The following is a 15,941-nucleotide window of genomic DNA, read 5'->3' on the forward strand; positions in this document are numbered from 1 at the left end:
GAAACGGAACTGCCGCATACACATGTCAAAGTAAGAGCATGAAGATAAGCTGCTAACTACTTGAAGAATTGTTAACAGTCGGTAACCAAACAAATGTTGAAGTTTATTCAACTGAAAGTTTAGAAAACCAGGAAATTAGCGTTTTGGGGAAGGTGAACGTTTTCAAATTTAGTAAAATGCTAAAGCGCTAACCTAGACATTAGCTCGGCTCTTAGCTCATTAGCAGATTAGCAGAGGCGTGCTCACCAGTGATGTGTTGGTAGGATTTTGTTTCTCCTTCAGCCCTTCCGGTCAGCCTTCTGGTTCAGTGTCATGACCTTTAACCTTTGGGCTGCTGGCTGAAACCCGTAGCGTCTGACCTCAGTGTGGATCCGGTTCTGATGCCTGAGGGTTTTTATGTTTCTGTGTTTCTGTGTCAGGCTGAGTAAGGAGCTGCAGCAGAAGGATAAAGTTATCGAGTCTCTCCAAGCCAAACTTGACCAGCATCATCATCATCATCATCATGGCTCCGACTCACCCAGCAGCAGCCACGCCCTCTCTGACATCACCGACCAATCAGATCGCATCTCCTATGTGTCAGACGAGCACGGCTCCACCAACGGCGACCCGGAGTTGTGCTGCGACGCAGACGCTGCCGGCGGACTCAGACCCGAGGGAAACGGGAATGCTACTGGAACCGGTGAGTCTGACCAGCAGGGGGCAGCAGAACACAAATATAAACTACAAACTGTTATAATCTGACCAGCAGGGGGCAGCAGAACACAAATATAAACTACAAACTGTTATAATCTGACCAGCAGGGGGCAGCAGAACACAAATATAAACTACAAACTGTTATAATCTGACCAGCAGGGGGCAGCAGAACACAAATATAAAAGGGGCAGATTTCAGGGGGCAGGGTTTCAGATTAAATGTTCGGCCATCTGTGGGTAGAGTAGTCGTCTTGTAATCAGAAGGTTGTAGGTTCAATTCCAGCTTCCTCCTGCCACATGTCGATGTGCCTCTGGGCAAGGCACTTAACTCCAAATTGCCTACCGATCTGCATATCGGTGTATAAATGTTTGTGAGTGCGAAGTGGTGAACGTGACTTTAGTGTAAAGCTCTTTATAAACTCAACGTTTCTTTGCATTTAATCAGTGGAAATAAGTGAGGCGTTTTGTTCTCTGCTGTTTCTAGAGAACATCAGGTGGTTTTGCTCCCGTTCTGCTGTGGATCTAAATGAATGAGACCAAATACAGATGATTTCACAGTCACTGCCTGCATGTAACGAGAAGTTTGTCTTCGTCTGTTTCAGCGTCTCCGCTCGGCGCGTCCCACCGGCCGTCCGTCGGCTCCTCCCAACGCTCCCAGTCCTGCCTCAGCTGTCCCAGCATGCATTGCTCCGGCTCTCCGCTCAGACCCGCAGACCTGCACAGCCAATCAGGTGAGAAGCAGCTGAAGCCCCGCCTACTTCCTGCTCCTCATCATCGCTCTTCCTCACCCTGTCTCTCCTCCCAGCCCCCTGTCGCCCTTCCCTCCCCTCCCCCATCAAACATGGCGGCCGCTCCCACAGGAGCGCGGCGCCGGCTTTCTCTCTGGCTGCGGTTCAGCAGGAGCTCCAGACGCTACAGAAGCAGCTGAGAGCCGACGGCAGTGAGTCGCTGCGACTCCGTCTGCATGAAGTTTACAGCCGAGTGAAAAACTAAAAACCAGACGACTAAGAACTAAAACCAGATGACTAAGAACTAAAAACCAGACGACTAAGAACTAAAAACCAGACGACTAAGAACTAAAACCAGACGACTAAGAACTAAAACCAGACGACTAAGAACTAAAAACCAGACGACTAAGAACTAAAACCAGACGACTAAGAACTAAAACCAGACGACCAAGAACTAAAACCAGACGACTAAGAACTAAAAACCAGACGACTAAGAACTAAAAACCAGACGACTAAGAACTAAAAACCAGACGACTAAGAACTAAAACCAGACGACTAAGAACTAAAACCAGACGACTAAGAACTAAAAACCAGACGACTAAGAACTAAAAACCAGACGACTAAGAACTAAAAACCAGACGACTAAGAACTAAAAACCAGACGACTAAGAACTAAAACCAGACGACTAAGAACTAAAACCAGACGACTAAGAACTAAAACCAGACGACCAAGAACTAAAACCAGACGACTAAGAACTAAAAACCAGACGACTAAGAACTAAAACCAGACGACTAAGAACTAAAACCAGACGACTAAGAACTAAAACCAGACGACTAAGAACTAAAACCAGACGACTAAGAACTAAAACCAGACGACTAAGAACTAAAAACCAGACGACTAAGAACTAAAACCAGACGACTAAGAACTAAAAACCAGACGACTAAGAACTAAAACCAGACGAATCCCGACTGAAATAATCTGTTCCCTTACATCTTTGGGCAAACATGCAGAGTTAATGTCCCAGCAGGTTATTTATTAGATTCACTGTAAAGTCAGAGAGAGAATAACTGACAGAATAATAATAAAAATAATAAAATAATAATAGACGTATTTCATCTGCGTTATGAATGAAGGTTAAAGGTCTGCTGAAACACTGCAAGAGGGAAACAAACTGATTTAAAATGTTTGTTTTACCATTTTATTCATTCATTCATAAATGTGGCAGTTTCAAACTAAATATCAGTAAGTTAAATGTTTGGTTTAGTAATATTTAGTTTATAAACTAAATATTGAAATATTCACTGAAATGTGAAAATATAGTTCCAACCTAAATGTTTAGTTAGCGAGCTAAATATTTAGCTTAAAGCTAATAGCCAAGTTAGCCATTCTATAAACTCCTTGCATGAAGCCAGGACTTTACAAAGAGTTTCTAGAGAGCAAGCTTTTATTTTGGTAGTCCACTTCCAGTTGTTGGCAAGGATTTGCATGTTCCCTAAATATTAACTTGTGAGCTAAATATTTAGCTTCAGACCAAATATTTGACGATAAATATTGAGTCTGAAAAAGAATAAGTAACTTGGTGAAAATCTGATGAACCTGATTTTTTCCCTGATGAATCAATAAACCAAATTATTGCTGTTAATTTTTGATTGTGTAACTTTACAAATGACGCTTGCAGATATTTGGTTGCATGAGTGAGCCGAGTTCTCAGCCCTGCGGCCCGCCAGGTGTGTTTGGTAAACAGTGTGTGTAGATGTTTCTGCTAAACGCTGAGCTGTGTGTGTGTGTGTGTTTCTGGTGTGCTCATGCTAGCATGCTAACGCGTTAGCGCTCTCCTCCCTGCAGGGTTTTCCACTCCCAGATCTCTCCATGGTCTCCCCCGGTTCGTCCCTCAGCATCATGCTGACGCCGCCGGCTGCCCGCCGCTCTCCTACCAAGGCTTCCCTCCTCCTCCTCCGTTCAGCCTCCTGAACGTCGCCATGGCAACGCAAGCCGGGCCCGGCCCGCTGGAGAGAGGCGCATCCTGGGAAACGGCGTGCGGCGGGGGAGCCGACCTGTCGTCTGGGTCGTCGGGTTACCAGTCAGGAACCGGACACACAGGTTCAGCCGCCGCTCCACGGGCAGAACCGGGCCAGACGCTTACTTCCTGTCTGCTTCCTGTTCACTTCCTGTTGGTGTTTCTGCTGCAGGTTCGGATCTGATGAAGGAGCACCTGGCAGAGATCCGGAGTCTGAGGCGGAGACTGGAGGAGTCCATCCAGACCAACGACCGGCTCCGGCTGCAGCTGGAGGACCGGCTGGCCCGCAGCGCCGGGGACAAAGGTACTCAGTCCAAACCCCTTCTGGGTCTGCTGGTTCTGGGTCTGGGTCTGGGTCTGGTTCTGGTTCTGCCAGCGACTCATGGATTTAAGATGGAGGTGTTTAGAGAAAGCCAGGCTGCATGTTAAAGTGAATTCTTGCTGATTTTCCAGGAGCTCCGACCAACATCTACATCCAGGGCCTGGACTCGGCCGGCCAGCTGTCCGCCGAGCTGCGCCTCCTGCAGGAGGAGAACGCCGCTCTGCAGGCGCAGCTGCAGCGCGCCGGCCGAGGTGATCCTCATCTCCGACAACATCAGGACAACTCTGGAAAACGGAATAAATTCAACGTTTTCCCTGCAGAGGGCAGCAGAGAGGCGGAGCTTCGCAGGGAGGCGGAGCATCTGGGGGAGGCGGTCCTCCGGGAGCGCTCCAGGCTGAAGGAGGCGGAGTTAGAGACACAGAGGTGGGCGGAGCTAAGCCAGAGGCTGCAGGCGGAGGATGCAGTTCGCTGCCAGGAGGTGGCGCAGCTGAGAGAGGACAGACAGAGAAACCAGGAAACCATCAACAGGTCCAAGTTTTACTCGTTTTTACCGGATTTTATTTTGCACTCCTTCACTGTAAGTTTTAATTTAACTGAAAGTCTTTCTGCTACAATAAGATTTCTGTGATGTTTGTCCATGTGTCTTAATTTCTCGTTAGTGAGATATTTTACGTTTTACGTCGTTTGCTTTAGGAAATTTATGTTCAAAGAGAAATAACGGGTCAGACATGGGATTTCCTTCTCTTTCCATTCCAAGACAAACAGAAACTTTAAATGAGAAGGAAAGAAAAAGCCAAACTATTTTGAATATTTTTGAGTAATAAAATAGTTTTTATTGTTTGTTTTGTTCATGTTGGTGTCTGTATGGTTAATGAAGAGCCGTTTTCAGTCTCATCTCAAACATAAACTAGCAGTTAATCGATAGATTTTCAACCAGTTTCTGCACCAAGCAGTTAAAAACGTAGAAACATGTTTTCACTCAGGATCTTTGGAGGAATTTGATATTTATCACTATGACTGTAAATGAAATAAACCAGGATGTTTTTGCTCATTTATTGTGAGAGAACGCAAAAGAACAGATCTCCACATGTCCCTTAGGGGGCGCTGCAGTTCTCTGTTGGAGGAAAACCAGCAGCATGACGTTAGTTTGTCTCCAGGCTGCAGCATGAGGCGAGCGTCCTGCGCCTGCAGCTGGACCACAGCCGCAGTTTGATCCAGACGCTGCAGGAGGCGCCGCAGGACGCAAAGCGCCGAATCTGGGAAAACTCCAGAGACTCACACTCAGGTAGGAATCAGAAAACAGAACCAGGATTACTCCTGTCGTCACGCAGAAGAAACTCAGATCTGGACTGAAAACAGATACATTTCACTGAGTTCCTCTGGAAACTCAGAGTCTCTTTTCTACGTGGAGAAGGAACTTCTGTGGTTTAGTTCAGGATGGAAACGGTTAAAAATGTTTTAGACTGGTGAAAGCTTTTCAGGTTGAGGATCATTTAACAAACATTCACAGACAACCTGACCTGAAATGACCCCACAATTACACAAAGCTCCATAAATACAACCAAAATGAAAATATCAGTGTCTTAACTAGTGATAAAAATGTTTATCTGTTTAACAAATGTGACCAAGAAACACTTTGAGTTATTTACAAAATAAGGAGGCCGCTAAGCCTCAGCCGGTGACCTGAGGTCAGAAGGTCAGTGGCAGTAATTAGTTTATCTTTAGTGGCTCCATTTTAAATCTGATCCAGTAAAATGTAGAAAGATAAAATGGGAGACGAGACTCATTAATTAATCACATCTTAATCAGAAACTATATATCAACAAAGTTACAACATTTTCAATTCAAAAAGCAATTATCATTATTGAGCAACAAAGAAACTTAAAGTTTTTAACCTGATATTCAGGTTTGTTTTTTCTTTTAACAAATCCTTCTTTAAAAATGTAACTGTGTACGCAGACATTAGCGTTAGCTGCTACATGTTAGCTTTGAGATGCTTTTTTAGGCTAGCATAGCTTCACTGATAGGCTAACGCCTTTTAGCATAATTTGAACACATCAGCAGTCCTTTCCAGCATCCAATCAGATCGTTTAGAATCAGAAATTAAAACCCAGCGGCACCAGAGAAGTGTCTTCGTCCTCCATCGCTGCTAGCACAGGTAGCTTTCCCGTCAGATTCAGGAGCGTACCAGAAACATGTGAATACAAAGGTTCCAGGACTTTTTTACTTTAAAAAAATGCATCTATTAGGATTATTTAAAAAATAGTCAAACTTAAGTTAAATGTTAAAATCTATGTAATTAATTAATCAGAATTAACATCTTAACATCCCGTTTAATCCCGGATTTTAGTTTTAGTAGTTCTTTACGAGATAAATTTGTCTCTGTCACTGATAGTCCAGACCAGAGTAACAAGAAACAGAAAGAATGAAGTTATTATCAGTAACAGGAGACAGAAGATGAGTGAATTTCATTTTTCTAGATATTTTGAGTCATTTTGATTTATAACTAGAATGTGTGAATAATCACTGATCTGGAATCAAACGCTGCGTTGGAGCTTCACTAGCATTTTAAGCTAATAGCATTTTAAGCTAACGTAAACAGACAGAATGAATCGGAAATGATCTGATTTCCTGCTTACATCGGCTCCCTGCTCAGACCGATTTCCTACACTTTGTGTTGCTGAGCAGATGAGGTGGCTAATGGCGCTCTGCCAGTGACCTTTGACCCCAGAGAGCTTCACATCCAGCTGAAGCAGCAGCTGAGCAGCCAGCCTGCAGCCAGAAGGCGACTCTTCAGCGGTCAGTTCGTCTCCACACCTGATTTCATCGGGAAACTCCAAACCTGTCAGCGTTTTCCAACAGGAAGTGTTTTTATTCTGCAGGTGAAGACGTTTCTCCGCCCGTCAGAGACAGCGGCCCGATCCGAGACAGCGGCCCGATCCAAGACAGCGGACTCATCGCTGCTCCACCTCGGCTTTCTCCCGGCCAGACGGCTGATCCAGGTCAGGCTGATGTTCAGACTGTAACAGATCTCAGGCCTGCAGCTCTTCATTTCTCCATGGTTTTTCTGCAGCTGCCCGCGCCCAGCAGGGCGGCGCTCCCGAGGGAGGCCACCACGCCGTCGGCCATCTTGGAGACCTCCAGGCCCTGCAGCAGCAGCTCCTGGATGGAGCCGCCCTGGCTGCTCAGATGGAGGCCGCCCTCTGTTCCCTGAACACCTCACAGAGGCTTCAGCAGGTCAGAGGTCACACAGATGCTAAAGGAGAGCTGTGATGCAAAATTTACTTTTCATGGTTTTATTCTGCGATTTGAGTTTTTACTGCTTCTAAAAAACACTCGGCTGTTTTTGGGCAATAAGTTAATCTAGACCTGTTACAACAAGCAATAAATCTAGAAATCGCATCATAAACTAAAACAAACTCGATATTTCTGGGTTCCGCCTGTTACCTAGCAACCCCAGCAGAGTTCTGCCCGTTACCTAGCAACCCCAGCTGAGCTCCAGACTGTTTTCTGTTTCAGCCTTTGGACCGAGGATGCGTCAGTAATCTGCTGTCAGACTCTAAAACACTGAAGCGGATCCTGCAGGAGGCGGAGTCTCTGCTGCAGGCGACCTGGACGGCGGATCTGACCGACTCTGAGGAAGCCAGAAAGGTAAAAACCTCGTCTGCATGTTTAAAGCAGCCGGCTTAAAGCAGATCCAAACTGAGCTGCTGCGTCGTCCAGGACGAGTCGCTGAGGGCCGAGGTCGTCCGTCTCCGGACGAAGCTCTCAGAGCAGGACCAGGCTCTAAGGGACGCCATGGAGAGACTGAAGAGCTCCAGCCTCACCAAGGACAGCATGGAGCATTTCATCGTCAGCCAGCGTGAGTAAAGCAGCCATGACGACAGAAACCTGAGAAATAACCTTTAAACCTCTGTAACAATGATTACTGTTTTTCTTTAAGAGAAAATTAAATCCAAAGTAGATCATAAAGCATTAGCATTAGCATTAGCACTATGGTTATAATCTATCTATGCTAATTTAATTCACAACTAAAGAACAGGTCAGTCCAGAGGACCATTAGCCTAGATATGCTAATGATTAGCATAGCAAGCTAATCATTAGCATATCTATGATCATCAGAAACTAAGAAGTCAGCACCATGTTAGGAGCAGTAATCACTAGCATTGCTATGCTAATGCAACTCTATGAGTGCTACTTTCTAATCTAAAGAAAGGTGTGATACAGTGAGAGCATCATTAGCTCAGGTATGCTAATGGTTAGCATCTCTCGCTGTACATCTGAACAATGAGATAAAGTAGATATTGAACCTAGATCTGCTAACAATTAACCTCTGCATAGGAATGTCTAATATCAGTTGTAATGTGTGATACAGTGTTGTTAGCACAGAGATGCTAACCATAAGCTAATGAGTATCCAACATGGCCGCTCTGGTATTTCCTCCCTCTGTTGCCTTTCAGAGTTTTGATTGGCTCTGTGGTGTTTAATGTTTGTCTCCAGTATCGAGAACGCGGGACGTCCTGAGCAGAGCCAAGACCAACCTGCAGGTGAGTCTCTGGTTTCTGTTTTCAGTCGTTTCTGTTCAGAATGAGAACTGTTCCCTTCACATCTCTCCTGCTGGTTCCTTTTCTGTCGTCTTGCTGAGTTTCTCCAGGAGAACAAACTCAGGATCTGCTCCCTTCCAGCCTCTGTCTCTGTCCTGTCCCCCCGCTCCGGGCCAGTAAAGGTACCGCCCGCCCCGTTCCTCTGTTAGAACGCATGCTGCTTCCATAACATTTCCTTCCTGAACAAACCGGCAGCTGCTGCTCTGCAGAATCCAGGAACCACAATCCTCTCTGATCCGGATAAAGATCAGAACCCTGCCTTCAGCTCCTGCTGTGTCTTCCAGGTGAAAACCCAGGGGGCGCCACTGAGCTCAGCTCCCCTGCTGGTTGGAGCGTCCTGACACCACGGGGCCTGGCTGCTCACCAGCGCCCCCTGCAGCCTGGCGGCCCGGCTCCTTGCTCCGGCTGAACCCGCCCGCTGAGACCGACAGAACCTCCAGTGTCCTTCCTCCAGACGTGCGACTTGAAGCTGCAGTTTGAGAAAGTTTGAAGCCAGAATCTGGACCCTCAGAGATCCCAGACACAGTTTCTGAACCTGGAATAAAAACCAGAACCTGCAGGACCAGAGTCCTGATCCGCAGGTTTCCAGGAGGAAAGTCTGGTGAAAACAAAGCAAAGTGCTTCCTTGCTGCCTGTGTTTGTGTGTTTGTGTTGACGGCAGGTTGTGGAGACGAAGCCAAAGGCCCTGATGTTCCTGAAGGTCTTGGCCTGTTTGTAGTTAAATCACTGGTAAAATCCTCAATAAGACAGAAAACTAACTAACCCAACAGAAAAGTCCCTTAGTGGCTCTTTTGTTTCTGCTTCTAAAGATTTCACCTCCTCAAGCTACAAAGTATTATTATTATTTTAGATACTTCTACATATAAATCTGACAGTTTTCTCCACTGAAACTGGAATCCAGAGATGCTGCTGTGAATCTGCAGCTTCTCTTTCTTCCTTCACTGTGGATGAAGACCAGAAATCAGCCAGAACCGGGTCGGACCTCATGCAGCCTTTTCAAGCTCTTTCAAGGTCTTGGTATGGTCTTTCCAGGACCTTTGTAAGGTGTTTCCAGGACCTTGATATGACCTTTTCAGGATTTTAGAGTATCAGGTTTCCTGTTACCCAGGTTCCAGGCCCGGAGCCTGGACCCATCACGGCTTCCTGCTTCGTGGCGGCGCTGATCCAGAAGTGATGCCTTCAGTGACGGCGCAGTCCAATCATTTCGATGATGGTGCGGTCCAGCAGGGTTCTCCTGGTTTGTGGTCCAGCCGTGTTTGTCGTTGTCCCTCCAGTGTGAAGGACGCCGTGGTGATGACAGATTTATTTTTGGTTTTCTTCGGTAGTTTCAGACTGTTCCTGGTTATTCTGGGTTTATTTTTACTTTGGTGCATGAACTCCTCGTTAATTTCTCAGAAATATGCAACTTTTGGGTCACTGTGCAATAATAGCCTTGTGTGGTTGCCATGACGTCTGTTCTAGTTTAAAAAGCAACTTATTTAGAAGATCAAAGCTGTTGACAATCAGTTTTAGATGCTGATGTTTGTTGCTGTCAGGATCTGGTTTTAAATGCTCAGTAGGAGACGTAGCAGCATTGAGCTTCGCTGTCATATTCATGGAGCAATAAGGCGAACCAAAGTAGACGGCCTGTTTGTCAGCAGGTCGGGTCCAAAGTGACCCGGTTCAAAGAGCTAACGACTAATTGGATAAACTGGGATGTTCAGAAACCAAAGCTAACGGAGGAACAGCAGCGCTTTTTGCTGCTGACCTGCTGGATTTTTATGCATGTTCTCTTTGTTCAACTGTTTTGAGATAAAAACAAAATAATCTTTTCAGTAAAACTAATAAATCTGGTAGAAATAAACTACAGACTCTTGTTTTCTGTCAGTTTCACAGCCACACTCCTGTCAGAATTAGATTTTTCTTTTTGTTTTTTTGTTGGAATCAAACTGATTTTAACATCAGATAATTATAGCTTCAGTTAATACAAAAAGCGGTTTTCGATCAATATTTTCATTTATTAAGGGGGAAAAAATCACCCAAATTAATCAAATTATGTTACATAGTGAAGATCAGACACTGGAGGAGATGATGTGTAACTGCCAGCAGGGGGCAGCAGACTCCAGCAAACAGCGGTGAGCCGCAACGACGAGTTAGATTAAATGTTCAGAGATATTAACTAGATTAAATCACAGATAAACTGGCTAAATGTAATAATAATGCAGTCTCTGTGTTTCCATGAGAAGTTTCTGTTTGATTTAGATTTTATTCATCATTTAGTTTTTATTTATCAGAGATTGTGTGACGCTGACCAGCAGAGAGGAAGCAGATTGGACGTCCCTCCAAAATAAAATGCATCTAATTTCCGCCTCGTCATTTTTTCTCATCATTTCTACAGACGTTGAATTGAATTGAATATTCCAGAATAACTGATTAAGAAAATTAAACTCACATATTTAGAGACTGGTGCTGCTGGAGGGATGAAAAGAGTTTAAACATGTCAAGATTTACAAACAAAAATAATTAACTTGTTTTTTCTACAAATATTTTCACTTTTAAAATGTATGCAAAGAAAACAATGAGAAATTAATTTAGTGGACATAGGACTAAACTTCAGATGTGTTTTAAAACAGGAGACCACACATTTCTGTTTGACTATGCTTGATTGCTATTTAGTATTATTTTTAATAGATTTTAGACATATTCTTGTTTTTAAAGAAGATATTTCTTTTTGAGATGCTGACCTGGAAAGGTGCTTAAAGGAAAACCAGGAAGTTTTGATTTTTAGACTTAGACTTAGACTGACTTTATTGTCATTTTCATGCACAGGGTGAATACAGAACGAAATTTCGTTGCATACGGCTCAGGACAATGTTTTGAGGTTCCAATGTTATGAGGTTACTCCAGAATAAAATAAAATACAGTATAAAATATGAATATAAATATGAATATAAAATATAAAGTGCAGGACTGACAGTAAAATAAAAGTTACTTAGCTCTGTACATGTGCAAGGTATGAAGTGGAGACCAGATTTTGAGTGCAGTCCAGTTAAGAGTTCAACAGTCTGATGGCAAGTGGGAAAAAGCTGTTTCAGAACCTGGTGGACCTGCACCGGATGCTGCAGAACCTCTTTCCAGAGGGCAGCAGGGAGAACAGTCCATGGTGGGGGTGTGAGGGGTCACTGACGATGTTTCGGCCTCGGGACACGCAGCGCTGGGATGAAATGTTCTGAATGGAGGGAAGGGGGGCCCCGATGATCCTCTCTGCTGTCCGCACCACTCTCCTCACGTTCTTCCAGCCGGAGGCGCTGCAGCCTCCACACCACACAGAGAGGCAGCTGGTCAGAATGCTCTCTATGGTGCTTCTGTAGAACGTCTTGAGGATGGGCGGGGGCAGGTGGGCTCTTCTCATCCTCCGCAGGAAATACAAACGTTTCTGTGCCCTCTTGACCAGAGACGTGGTGTTCCCAGTCCAGGTGAGGTCGTTAGTGATGTCCACCCCCAGGAATTTGGTGCTGCTGACCACCTCCACAGCCGAGCTGTTGATGAGCAGTGGAGCGTGGCTGGGCCGGTTCTTCCTGAAGTTGACGATCATCTCCTTCGTCTTGTCAACGTTCAGGATCAGGCTGTTGTCTCTGCACCAGTCCACCAGCTGCTCCACCTCCTCTCTGTAGTCCAGGTCGTTGTCGTCTCTGATGAGGCCCACCACCGTTGTGTCGTCCGCGAACTTCACGATGTGGTTGGTGGCGAACCTGGGGATGCAGTCGTGTGTCATCAGAGTGAACAGCAGAGGGCTCAGGACGCAGCCCTGAGGGGAGCCTGTGCTGAGGGTGATGACATCGGAGGTGTGTTGTCCGATCCGGACTGACTGAGGTCTGTCGGTGAGGAAGTCTAGCAGCCAGTTGCGCAGGGGGGTGCTGAAGCCCAGGTGTCCCAGTTTTCCTGCCAGATGCTGTGGGATGATTGTGTTGAACGCTGAGCTGAAGTCCAGGAACAACATCCGCACATGAGTGTTCTTCTCCTCCAGGTGAGCCAGGCTCAGGTGTAGGGCGGAGGAGATAGTGTCCTCAGTGGAGCGGTTTCGGCGGTAGGCAAACTGGAACGGGTCGAATGTGGAGGGGAGTCTGGAGACGATGTGTTCTTTTACCAGCCTTTCAAAGCACTTCATCATGATGGGAGTCAGTGCCACAGGCCGGTAATCGTTGAAAGAGGTGACTTGAGGTTTCTTTGGCACCGGAATGATGGAGGCAGTTTTGAGACAGGCTGGCACTGTGGCTTGGTCCAGTGAGGTGTTAAAAATGTCTGTTAGGACACCAGCCAGCTGACCTGCGCATTCCCTGAACACCCGCCCAGGTATGTTGTCGGGGCCTGGGGCCTTCCGTGGGTTGACTCTTTTCAGAGTCTTCAACACATCGGCTGTGTCCAGGCAGAGTGCCTCCTCTTCCTGGTGGGGAACAGTTTTCTTTGCCGGAGTACTGTTCAGTGCCTCGAACCTCCCAAAAAAGTTATTGAGTCCATTTATTTTTATTGGACACAATCGTTAATTTGAGGATTTAATTCTTTTGGATGCTGTTTTGTTTGTTTTTATGAATTTATTTTCTGTTTAATTAAAAAAATATGGAAAATATATCTAAATGTTTTTAAATGCTAACAGATAGCTTTAAGATTTTTATCTTAAAATATTTCCCCCTTTTTTTAAAGTTAGATTTTTTTTAGAAGCCATGTTGTTTTGGTAATATTATGTCTGTACATTTATGACTTACTTACTTCTGTAACCTTTTTGCAACGACAAAATTATAACTTAAAGTAGCTGTGGCTAATAATTATTACTAATAATAATAATAATCATTGATATTATTATTACACTATTATTGTAATAATAATATTATAATTATTATAATACTATTACATATTTTTTTAAATAGTAAAAGTAATAATTACTAGGCTACTAAAGCAATGGAAACTTTCAAAATTATACGATTTTAAAAATTGTTTTTAGTTACACTTTAAAAACGTATCACATAAAAGAGAACCGAGAGAAACAAATCTGTGGACTCTTTTAATTTGGTATGCACGCACCGGAAGTGGCTTCTTTCCTGCTGTTAGCTTGACGTCGCTTTGACCCGCAGACCGACGGTGTCAGAGTCAGGAAACAGGCAGAACCGAGCCGAACCACCGCAGCTCAACAGAGAGATTAGCCGGTGTCCCCGGCGCTGAGCTCAGGGTTTATCCGGGGATGGAAGACCCTCCCCGGAGGACAGACGTCGCCTGAACCGGAGCCGCCGAGAAACGGTTTCACCGTTCGTTAGGAACGGGCGAGTTTATCCCCGAGATTCCGGTCGTTTTTGGGCAGGTAGTGGTTAGCAGAACCTCGACTAGCTGTTCCGTTAGCTGCCCCGGATCCACCAGCCGTTAACGGGTTAACTACCGAACTAACAGGTTCGGGTGGGTCGCAGCGGAGGGCGGGAATGGGTCTTTTTCACCTCCCGAACGTTGGATTACACGTGTGAACCTGGTCCGGTTCTAATCCCGGGGTATTGCCTTGAAGGAGACACCGGCGGCCGGCTGCTTCTGCTCCCCGCCCCAGATGTGGAGCCAAGTTCGGGCTCGGTATGGCCGCTGAGCGGACATGGGAGGCTGGAGGAGACTCCCGACGGGAAGAATCTCTGCTCTGAACCCGGAGGAGAGGAGTTTTATTCCGGCGATCTGGTGTCACTGAAGCGACCCGGGTTCATCGCACCAGAACCGGTCTGATTATCGAAATTTTAACAGAAACTGTGTTTTTACTCTGCGGAGGAGATGAAGAGGACGGAGAACAAGAACAAGAGGAAGATGAGCAGTTTGGAGCAGCAGGAGAGCGGAGAGGAGCAGAAAGATGAGGTGAGCCTGTCAGTCCGCGCTCTGGGCTAAAACTCAGCGTTTGCTCTTACAATGAACCACAATTTAAGTTCCAACTTTATTCCTTCAAACGTCAACAATCAGATCAAATTCTGACTTTTTGAAATGATTAGTGTGGAAATATTAGCCTCCCAACAATAATTATACATTTTTAAAATTAAAAAATGTAAATCGACCCTGTAAAGCAATAAAAACAAAAAAATATTTAAGCTAAACTTTTAGTCAACCGAGATAGAAATCGAAAAAGTTTATACAGAATATAAATGTAAAAACATTTTTAAATTAAATGTTTTTCATATGGAAAAATTTGAAACATATCATATCCAATTTTTTTTAGATGTTCAGCAATTTATGATGTATTAAAATTTGAGAAAATTTGCTTTAATTTCTAGTAGAAGTACTCCAAGTTGAAAATGTGAGTCGATATTAATATTGCTACTGTGTCTGATAATCAATAGTTATGATATTGCATATATTTCTTTAAACTTTCAACACCGTGTGATAATATCAACTCAGTTTTACTTATCGGATCAGTATCAACCGATACGATGTTGATGCCGATATATCGTGCATCGCTAGTTTTGAGAAGCAAATTTTAAACTTGAATGTGATCCACTTTCATTGAATAAAAATTTTTATGTTTTGATATAAAAACGTAGATCTTTAACATCAATACCTTGATGCTAAAGTTTTGGTAAAATCTCATATTTTATGTAAATTTCAAGTTATTTTTTATTTTCTTAGACAGAATTTTGATATTTTAAGTAGAGATGCACAATATATCGGCAGTAACTTTGGTATCGGTCCAATAAGTAAAACTGGGATGATAGTAACCGATGCTTATTTCGATCTTGTTTGTGATTGGGTGTTTAACTGAATAAATATAAGTAAAGATATTTATTGGTTATAACTTCAGTATAAATATTGGATATCAATATCAACCCAAGTTTGCATATCAGTGGATTCATACGTTAAGTCAAAGTTTCAACATCTTTCTGCAGATTTTAGTCAAGTTGTAACAGCAAAGATTGAACTTGAGAATATTATCTCAAATATTCATATTAATGACAGAGATCGCTAGAATGTCTAAAATTAATATATCTTTTTATTCTTAATTTTGAGGAAAAAATTGTGCAACTTCAACATTTCATAAAGATCAATTCAGAAGATTTTATTTGGTACAAAATTTTAACCTCAAAAGTCAGATTTTGGACATTGGACTTATTTTTGATAATAAAGTTTATAATTGAATTATGAATTCAGAAGTTTTTGGTCAGAATTTGAGTTAAGCTGTAATTTTAAAATCTGTTCTCATTTTGACACCAAACCGTGATGAAGTTTTGTTTTCTGGAAAATATTAAAATGGTATTTAACATGTTTTCTTTTTTCATCTTAAATTAAATGTTAGAAATGTTTCTATTCGTTTTTACCGAACCGATGTCGGTTCTGACCCGTTTATATTCTGAGAGCGTGGCTCTGGTTCTGATCCGCGGCTGGTTTCGTCATAACACCGTCCTGAAGGATTGTTTGTAATTCCTCTGCAGAGCCGTTATGTAAGCTGGACACCGAGCCGGTCCGGTCCGGTCCGACCCGAAGGCTGCTGATATTTAATCATTAAACCGTCAAAACATAAATTTAATCCTTAAAAAAGTTTTATTGTTTGGTGATATTTGTGCGTCAGATGGAGCGTGATGGACCCTC

At 44.0% G+C, this 15,941-nt stretch overlaps 2 protein-coding genes across 23 annotated transcripts in view; both read left to right on the forward strand.

Moving 5' to 3' along the window:
- Positions 1 to 10,206, forward strand: part of pde4dip (phosphodiesterase 4D interacting protein) — a 78,714-nt gene extending 68,508 nt beyond the window's left edge. For 9 of the 11 annotated variants that reach the window (XM_028011814.1, XM_028011815.1, XM_028011812.1 and 6 more), the window contains 16 exons: positions 420 to 679; positions 1,295 to 1,423; positions 1,498 to 1,632; positions 3,266 to 3,520; positions 3,610 to 3,741; positions 3,891 to 4,010; positions 4,080 to 4,287; positions 4,917 to 5,044; positions 6,448 to 6,558; positions 6,642 to 6,761; positions 6,833 to 6,996; positions 7,279 to 7,410; positions 7,483 to 7,621; positions 8,260 to 8,306; positions 8,414 to 8,485; positions 8,648 to 10,206. In XM_028011814.1, coding sequence (XP_027867615.1) covers positions 420 to 679; positions 1,295 to 1,423; positions 1,498 to 1,632; positions 3,266 to 3,520; positions 3,610 to 3,741; positions 3,891 to 4,010; positions 4,080 to 4,287; positions 4,917 to 5,044; positions 6,448 to 6,558; positions 6,642 to 6,761; positions 6,833 to 6,996; positions 7,279 to 7,410; positions 7,483 to 7,621; positions 8,260 to 8,306; positions 8,414 to 8,485; positions 8,648 to 8,704 — 2,209 coding nt within the window. In that variant the 3' untranslated portion in view covers positions 8,705 to 10,206. The remainder of the gene's footprint in view (positions 1 to 419; positions 680 to 1,294; positions 1,424 to 1,497; positions 1,633 to 3,265; positions 3,521 to 3,609; positions 3,742 to 3,890; positions 4,011 to 4,079; positions 4,288 to 4,916; positions 5,045 to 6,447; positions 6,559 to 6,641; positions 6,762 to 6,832; positions 6,997 to 7,278; positions 7,411 to 7,482; positions 7,622 to 8,259; positions 8,307 to 8,413; positions 8,486 to 8,647) is intronic. The other 2 variants (XM_028011810.1, XM_028011811.1) reach the window with 2 other exon arrangements.
- Positions 10,207 to 13,428: 3,222 nt separating this feature from the next.
- The window catches only part of mast2 (microtubule associated serine/threonine kinase 2), a 70,697-nt gene continuing 68,184 nt past the window's right edge, over positions 13,429 to 15,941 (forward strand). For 6 of the 12 annotated variants that reach the window (XM_028011827.1, XM_028011828.1, XM_028011832.1 and 3 more), the window contains exon 1: positions 13,430 to 14,222. In XM_028011827.1, coding sequence (XP_027867628.1) covers positions 14,142 to 14,222 — 81 coding nt within the window. In that variant the 5' untranslated portion in view covers positions 13,430 to 14,141. Of the gene's footprint in view, positions 14,223 to 15,941 lie in introns of all 12 variants that reach the window. The other 6 variants (XM_028011829.1, XM_028011831.1, XM_028011830.1 and 3 more) reach the window with 2 other exon arrangements.

This window comes from Xiphophorus couchianus, unplaced genomic scaffold (genome assembly GCF_001444195.1).
Source record: "Xiphophorus couchianus unplaced genomic scaffold, X_couchianus-1.0 Scaffold1000102, whole genome shotgun sequence".
In the NCBI taxonomy this organism is placed as follows: domain Eukaryota; kingdom Metazoa; phylum Chordata; class Actinopteri; order Cyprinodontiformes; family Poeciliidae; genus Xiphophorus; species Xiphophorus couchianus.